The sequence below is a fragment of the Chinchilla lanigera genome, unplaced genomic scaffold (assembly GCF_000276665.1).
Source record: "Chinchilla lanigera isolate Chin_1 unplaced genomic scaffold, ChiLan1.0 scaffold00055, whole genome shotgun sequence".
NCBI classification, from domain to species: domain Eukaryota; kingdom Metazoa; phylum Chordata; class Mammalia; order Rodentia; family Chinchillidae; genus Chinchilla; species Chinchilla lanigera.
Genome location: NW_004955456.1, coordinates 8,224,222 through 8,232,566, shown reverse-complemented (window position 1 = coordinate 8,232,566; position 8,345 = coordinate 8,224,222). Strand labels below are relative to the sequence as shown.

Sequence of the window (8,345 nt, the reverse complement as noted above, 5' to 3'; positions counted from 1 at the left end):
CAATTCCTGGTACAAAACAAAACAAAACAAAACAAAACACAATATAGGGATACTCTAGACTCCTGAGAAAACCAATCAAACTTGCTTATCCAAACATTTTCATGTTATCAGAAGGTTCAACCAGCTGAACTGTTCTGGTGCAATTTAGAGAACTGTTCAACACATGTTCGCACCTTGGGAATAATGAGCAAGGCATCGGCAAACGCTTGGACTCCGAGCTGGGCCCGACCCTTGACGCTGGCCTTGTGCTTCATCAGCGCTCCGGCCATCGCCACTTCTACTGCCCCAGCGCCTGGAACCACGCAGCCTGTTCACACAGAAGACAGAAATGCTGGGCCGAAGAGAAGAAACTCTATGACCAACCACAAAGGAAAAACCACGCGAACTGCGTTTGAAAGCCACAAGATACGCAATAATCAAACAGCCAAATGGCTCAATTTAGCACTTGGCAGCTGTTGGGAGCTAATGAGTATTAGGTCCACTTATTTGTAATCGCTTTTAATAATGATATACTGTGAACAAACAGCATATCATCGGTCATTTTAAAAGGAACGCTTTACTTTTGCATGGTGTCTGGCTGTGTAAGCTACTGATGAAGGAACACAGTATTCGGCCATGCTTCTTGGACTACGCGGGGAGTACAGCGGAAACAGAGAAGCTCTTACCATCATCGATGGCGTTCTTGACAGCCCTCAAGCCGTCTCTTATTGCGTCCTTGATCTGAGTGAGCGTGTGTTTATTTGGTCCTTTCACCAACAACGTGACAGAGCGCGGATTGTTACACTTCTCAATAAAGGTGAACTTCTCTTCCCCCTACACGTGAAAGGTTACATGTCACCAACAGCACATCGCTGCGCCGATGAGCACGGCACGGGTGCATGCAGAGAAAAGCAGCACATTCACAGGATACGACGGTGATCAAACTGAAGAAAATTTTAGCAGAACATTCACACATAAAAGAAATGAGAGCTGGGCGTGGTGGCGCAGCCCTATAAACCTGCACTTAGAGGCTGAGGTAAGAAGATCACAGTGAGTTCAAGGCCAGCCTGAAATACCCACCAAGGCAGTCTCAAAAAACCCAAAAAAGAAACAGGATTTTCTCCTGTCAATGGATTTCTACCTTTACATGTAAATCATCAAATTTAAATAACAAACAAAAATGTGATCTTGAGTTTGAATTTTTCTACCAAAGAACTCATGAACGGAATAGTACAGTTAGTTTCTGATGGAAACACACTTACCAAAGTATACTCATAAACCAGTCCTGCATGTCCCAGACAGTCAGGATTCAGGTCATCTAAGGAATTGAGAGCCACCCCACCACAAGCCAGAGTCAGCCTAAAACAGTGAAAAGCGTTTTTAAGGGAGTCACACAGGCAACATTACTGATTACGTTCAGAGGACTAATAATATTAAAGAAATTTTCCAGAACGATATATGAAATTACATTCTAAACTGTGTCTCAACCTGTATCTTTCTGTTCACCACCAACCAGAAGAAAACTAGTCTTTTCTGTTTAAACCACCCTTCCCACCAGTTGTGGTGGTGCAACCCTGTAATCCCAACACTTGGGAGGCTGAGGCAGGAGGATCCCATGAATTTGAGGCCAGTCTGCACCACACAGCGAGACCCTGCCTCAAAAACACCAAAAATAATAAGAAAGAAATCAAATCTGTTTCAGTGACCACAGAATTATGCAGCTCTTGTCCAGCATGCATCAGGTCCATAGAGCCCAGTATCAAAACAAAAAAAAAGGAAGTTAAAATGGTAATTTTTATTATCTACATTATGTCACAATAAAAGTGCAAAATTAAGTAGAAGGGGAAAAGACTCTTAATTCACTTGCAAAGTTACTCAGGGACCGGTCCGTACCTCTCCATGTTTCTCCTTTTTGCTCTACGCAGAGCTACGATGCCTTCTTTTGCAAGAGCGTCTAAGGAGAGGGGGTCAATTCCCTACAACAAAGAGAAAAACGAGTTTCAGTATCTTTCACCTTACAAAAAAAAATGCAGCAGACAATTTCACTGGCGAATTTAATTTTCACTCACCTTTTGATTAATAACAACAAATCCTCTATCTGAATCACCACAGACCTTCTTTTTCAGTTCTACTATTTTTTTAATTCTATCTTCAATGAATTTTCTTTCAGCTTTTACTAGCTTTTCTCTTTCTTCTGCACTCTTGTAGAAAAAGCCAGAATTCACTTCTCTATAAAGAAAATATTACAGAAAGGGGGAAAGTTGTTTTTATTTTTTTAAGTAAAAAACACCAGGCTGCAAAACTGGACAGCCTTACGACTGAGTAAGTCTGGAGTCCAATTCCGCCCTCGTGCACCTGCGGAGGCGCCTGCTTTATCCTAAACCATGCCAAAGCCACACGGTCCTCACAGTGGGACAATGAGCCTCTAATAGAATGGATTTGCTCTGAAAAACCCGAATTTCTCCCTCCGTCCCTCTACTCCAACTTGAAGGGCCGTAAATGTACGTACGTTTTCTCGTATTCCAAGGAGACGTTGCATGTGAGAATGTATGCATTTTCTACTCTTTTTTTCATATCAGGGTGCCGTGCCCCATGGTCCAAAACAAGTCCTCTGATTAAGCTGTTAAAACAACAAAAGTTACAGTTACTGGCTTCCAGATGGGACTGGAACATATACTAACAGAACTTAAACATTGAACTGAGACTGTTGTGATAATTTTCACACTGAGAAATTTCACACATTTTACTTTTTGATTTACTTAACAAGACTTTTCAGAGACACCTACAAGGTCAATTGTGAGAAAGAAATATTGCAAGGGCTGAGGATTTAGCTCAGTGGCACAGCACCTGCCTGGCAAGCGCAAGGTCATGAGTTTGATTCCTGGTACCAGAAGAAAAACAAAAACAGAAACAAAAAAAAAAAAGAAAGAAATATTCCAGAACAAAGATGGGCTATTCACACAAACGCCAGCTCTATCTTTCAAAGAAAATTCTCAGAGAATAAAGAATTCTGGGAGGCTAATGTCTGGGGATACAGCTTACCATAAGGGCCTTGGGTTCAATCCCCAGTACTAAAAACAAAAAACAAGCAAAAAGCCAAAAAAGCCCTGTAGAGACAGTCTCAGCTGTAAGCTATCAAATTGTGGCTATTACTTTCTCTGAAAAAAGGTTTCCATCTGGGCATGGTAACTCACACCTGTAAAGAGGAGGAGGCTGAGGCAGGAGGACTGACGCCTGGACGACTTAGTAAGACCCTATCTCAAAAAATAATAATAAAAAAAAACCGGGCCAAGGATGTAGCTTAATGCAAAGGGCTTGGATTGGATTCAACCCCTAGGAGTGCACCAGGAAAGAAAAGTTTTCAAATTAGGTTTCTGAAAAAATTTGTTCTTCTACTTCTTTTTTATCGAGACAGGGTCTCACTATGTAGTCCAGAACTGAAGTCAATCCTAAAACAAAAACGAAGAAAACTGGGGCTGGGGATTTAGCTCAGTGGCAAAGCACCTGCCTGGCAAGCACAAGGTCATCAGTTCAATTCCTGATACCGGAAGAAAAACAAAAACAAACAAACAAAAAATGAAGACCATCCTTCTGCCTCTGCCTCCCATGTGCTGGGATTTCAGGTGTGAGCCACACTATACATCCAAAAAAAAAAAAAAAAAAATTTTTTTTAATTCCCCAACAGTCTCCCTTGAAATCACCAACGTTGTTCATATTCTAACCATAAACATGTCATCTCCCTCATCTCAAAAGGAATTATTTCTAAGAATACATGTGATACCTACAACTTATCAAACGTAAATATATGTTCACTAGAAGAGATCTGCTAAAAACATGTACTACAGAGAGCCGGGGGTGGTGGTGCATGGCTATAGTCCCGGCACTCCAGGCTGAGGTACGAGGATCGCTGTGTTGTTCAGGCTGGTGACAGTGAGAGCTTGTCTCAAAAAAGACAAAAACAAAAACAATGTACTACATATTTCAGTGTTGGGGTGTAGTCCACTGGTAGTCTCTGCTCAGCATATAAAAGCCCTGGGTTCAATACACAGAATAGGGCTGGGGATTTAGCTCAGCGGCAAAAGCGCCTGCCTGGCAAGCGCAAGGTCGTGAGTTCAGTTCCCGGTACCGGAGAAAAACCAAAAAAAAAAAAAAAAAAACCACAGAATTAAATAAAATTTAAATAAAAAAAAAGGTTTTCATAACACTCTTTACCTACCTTGTATCAGTTTCTGATTTATGCTTCATCTCCATGATCTCAACCATGAACAGGTCAATAGGTTCATCTTTCCTTCTAATGGCCAAAATGGAATCCACCACAGCCTACAACAGGAGTATAACAAATTTCTTTTGCAGAAGTTGAAATACATATTCCGCACAAGTTTAAACATAGTCTCTTCACTTTACAATCTCTGAATGGATTTTTCCTTTTCTTTCTTTTTTTTTTTTTTGTCTTTTTGAGACAGAGTAGCGCTATGCAGTTCAGGCTGGCCTTGAGCTCACTTTGTAGCCCAGGCTGGTCTCGAACTTGCAACAACCCTCCTGCCTCAGTCTCCTGAGCGCTGTGATTACAGGCGTGCGCCACCACGCCTGGCGGATCTTTCTTCTATGAGTAAACAGAATATACTAGAAATTAAAGACTTTGTAATTTGTATTTTTAAAAACACATTCCCCCCAATAAATGTCCTCCCACTATTTAATTAAAAATACTGATAACTATATTTAAATTTTCTTTTGTAAACAAGTAGAAGAGGAGCATTAAGGTTCCCAACACAAAGCAATAATATAAATGTTTAAGGAAATATGAATGCTAATCACCCGGGATTTGACCAGTACACGTTATACACTACGCATACACTGACACAACGCACCATTTCCCAGATTTTATCTGACACGCATCAGATTTAACACATACCTCTGTTAGGACATCCGCAAGCTCAGCATGAACTTTAGTACGCAGAGATGTTCTGGCCACATCCATAAGTATTTCCCTGTCCATCTCTCTGCTTACTTTGACTTGTTCCAGAAACTGCAGGGCCTTTTCCTTTGCAGTTTCAAAACCTTCGGTGATTATTCTGGGATGAAGACCCTGTAATCAACACACAATTACACAATCATTCCTAGAACCTGCCCCTTTAAGTAGCTGCAAATACAGTTCAGATAATTTTTCAAAGGATATTCTGGATCATTCACAACTTTTGATACAGTTTCGATAATATGTGCTGCCTTTCTGAATACATTTAAAAGGAAAAAAATAGTCCTTTCAATGCAGAGGGAAAGAACAGATATTACTCTAGCACAGAGTCAAAGCCAAGGGAACTACAGAGCACACTTGGATGTTCACTGTGCAAACCGCCAGAGTACGCCAAAACCCCAGCTGCGGTCACACATATTCGGAGTCCATAGGAATACTTTATCTTTTTTATAGGTAATCTGAAATTCACATTATTTAGCAACAAAAATAAAACAAACAAGAGACTAAAACTGCTTTCTCTTCTTTCCAGGAAATTCTGACAGTGGACTAATACTGCAGTTTGCTTTAAATTCAGAACTATTCCAGGCTAAAAAAGGGGCAGAATTCTTATTTAAATGTTTAGTTGACCTTTTCCCTATACATATGCCTAGCTGTGATCTCTAGACCTGAATTAATTATATGAAAAAGAACTTCATAATCACAAAAAATTTGTGTCAGGTTAGGATAGAAACAGGTTCCTAGATTAAAATCCCCGCATCTTTACATTCCACTGTGCGGCCTCGGCTACAATTAACATATGACTATACACAAACAGCAGCCACTTTCTATACACAATAGTACACAAGCAGGAGGACGATGCATACCTCAGAAATGTAGAGATCTGCCTGTTTCAGCAGCTCTCCAATGATCAGGACATTGGAAGTAGTACCATCACCAGTTATATCATCCTGGGCTGTTGCTACTTTTGCTATTAAAGAGGCTGTAGGGTGTTGAATTTGCTGAAAAGGAAAAAGAATTACTTAAATAGCTGGACATGATGGTGCCGCCCGCAATTCCAGCACTCGGGGACCAAGAGAATCATGAGTTCCAGGCCACCCTGGACTACGCAATAAGCTCAAGGTTGGCCTGACTATATGGTGACCCTATCTAGTCTATATATGACCATACAGACCCTAGCTCAAAAATCAGTGTGACTTCAGTAAAATGTATTTTGAAGCTGGGCGTGGTGGTACACATTTGTGATCTGTGCACTCAGGATGCTGAGGCAGGAGGACTGAGGTGAGTTTGAGGGCAAGACCAGCCTGAACTATGTAATGAAGCACTGCCTCAAAAAACAAAACAAAACAAAATTTAAAATGTATCTTGAAATCTGTGAAGAGGCTCTTTAAATACTATCTACTATTCCACCTCTATTACTGTGATTTAAAAAAATCATAATTGGGCAGGGGATTTAGCTCAGCGGCAAAAGTGCCTGCTTGGCAAGCGCAAGGTCGTGAGTTCGTTTCCCGGTACCGGAGAAAAACCCAAAAAAATAAAAAAAATTAAAAAAATTTAAAAATCATAATTAACTATTTTGCACACCTGTTCATGATGACCAAGAGTTCTTGTACAAATTTACTTCTCAGATTACTTGACTTTACTGATCAGGAAATCTGAGCCTCTAAAGTTCACAAAAGCTGACTAACAAAAGTATGACAAGTTTAGTAGTTGTGAGAATAAGTCAAGTATCTTCTAAAATCAAAGCCCAGTGGCCTTCAGAATAGCTTGGCACTGACCAAATAATTGAAAGGAAGGCCAGGCGCGGTGGCGCAGGCCTGTAATCCCAGCACTCTGGAGGTTGAGGTAGGAGGATCCTTGTGTGTTCAAGACTAGCCTGGGCTACAAAGTGAGCTCAAGACCAGCCTGAACTGCATAGCGAGACTCTTGTCTCAAAAAGACAAAAAAACAAAGAAAGGAAAGCAGATAAGGTGGCAAATGTCTATAATACCAGTACTTGGGAAGGTGAGGCAGGATTGTCAAGAGTTCAAGGCCAGCCTGAATTACAGAATGAGAACCCGTCTCAAAAAACCAGAACAGGCCAGGTGTGGTGGTGTATGCCTGTAATCCTAGCACTTGGGAGGCTGAGGCAGGAGGATCATTGCAAGTCTGAGGCCAGTCTGTACTGCATAGGAAAACCCTGTTTAAAAAAAAAAAAAAAAAAAAAACAGACCAGCACTAGGAAGGGTGAGGCCAGCCTAGGCTACACAACAAATGCTGTCCCAGTAAATAAATCTTACACCTCTTATGTCAGCTAGTCTTTAGACATTTAAAAACATCTGGATATTGATGTTATCATATATCACTATCAAAACCCTAAATTTTATTCTCAACTTAAGTCAGAAGTAAATCATTCCTCTTTTGGATGCCAACTGCTAGGTTCTGGGAGTTCAGACATGAGTAAAATATATACTCCTCTCTAAAACCTTGTTCTCTAAAACTTTTTTTTTTGTACCGGGAATCAAACTCATGACCTTATGCTTGCCAGGCAGGCATTTGTGCCGCTGAGCTACATCCCTGGCCAACTATTTATTCTTGAATCTTAGGACTTTAAGGAGCCTTATTTCCCCTGCAGGTGACAGAAGACAGATGACATGTAAGAATTGCCGTTTTTCTTTCTTTCTTTTTTTTTTTGGCGATGGGATGGGATGCGGGACCTTCACATGCTAGGCGAGCACTCCACCACTGAGCTACAAAGTCAGACCCAGGAACTGCTTTGCAAAAAAGGACACGTCCCCCTCCCAAAAAAACCCCATCTGTAACTAGCTGGGGTAATTGCTGGGGCTACAGTTAATTTTAGTAATAGTGATCCTTTCATTGGCTCTTTTCTGGTCATCTTTCTGGGGCAGCCCTGAGCCTGGCCTGTTGGAACAGCCAGGGCTTTTGTCCCTAAACCTGGGGCGGGTTAACACTTCAACCCAGACTGCAAAGAGCAAAAGGGCCGGGCTCAGAGCAGCGTCTGTCACCCTCCAGGCCCCTCACTGTATTCTACGACGTCCTTACCGACCAAGTAACGTTCCTATTCCTTCCACTGTCTCAGCTGACTTGTTGAGCAATCAGCGAGTCCCACTTTTTCCTACCCGGAGGAGCATTAGAAATCTTTCCATAAGCCAAGCGAACTACAAGAAATTAGGAAATTAAGCCCTTTCTGCCGCAGCACGCCAGCCTCTCACCATTTCGTGAAGCAGCACGTTGCCATCTTTTGTAAGCTTGATGTCTCCGGCGCCAGAAACGAGCCTGTTCAACGGGCGGAAAAGAAGGTCGCTACGTGAGTTTCCCGGGGAAACCAAGGCACTAACCCCACAGGAAGTGGCCCGTCCCCGGCGGTGGGGGGCCCGCGGGGCTGCGACCCCGCCTT

The 8,345-nt window shown here is 41.9% G+C and overlaps 1 protein-coding gene across 1 annotated transcript in view; it reads right to left on the bottom strand.

Annotated features, from left to right (window-relative positions):
* The window catches only part of Cct6a (chaperonin containing TCP1, subunit 6A (zeta 1)), a 12,976-nt gene that overhangs the window by 4,194 nt on the left and 437 nt on the right, over positions 1-8,345 (bottom strand). Inside the window, exons 2-11 of the mRNA XM_005396698.2 lie at positions 8,161-8,224; positions 5,815-5,949; positions 4,892-5,065; positions 4,196-4,299; positions 2,489-2,599; positions 2,049-2,208; positions 1,873-1,955; positions 1,242-1,338; positions 666-813; positions 174-307 (exon numbers count right to left, since the gene is read on the bottom strand). Of these exons, the coding sequence (XP_005396755.1) occupies positions 174-307; positions 666-813; positions 1,242-1,338; positions 1,873-1,955; positions 2,049-2,208; positions 2,489-2,599; positions 4,196-4,299; positions 4,892-5,065; positions 5,815-5,949; positions 8,161-8,224 (1,210 nt within the window). The remainder of the gene's footprint in view (positions 1-173; positions 308-665; positions 814-1,241; positions 1,339-1,872; positions 1,956-2,048; positions 2,209-2,488; positions 2,600-4,195; positions 4,300-4,891; positions 5,066-5,814; positions 5,950-8,160; positions 8,225-8,345) is intronic.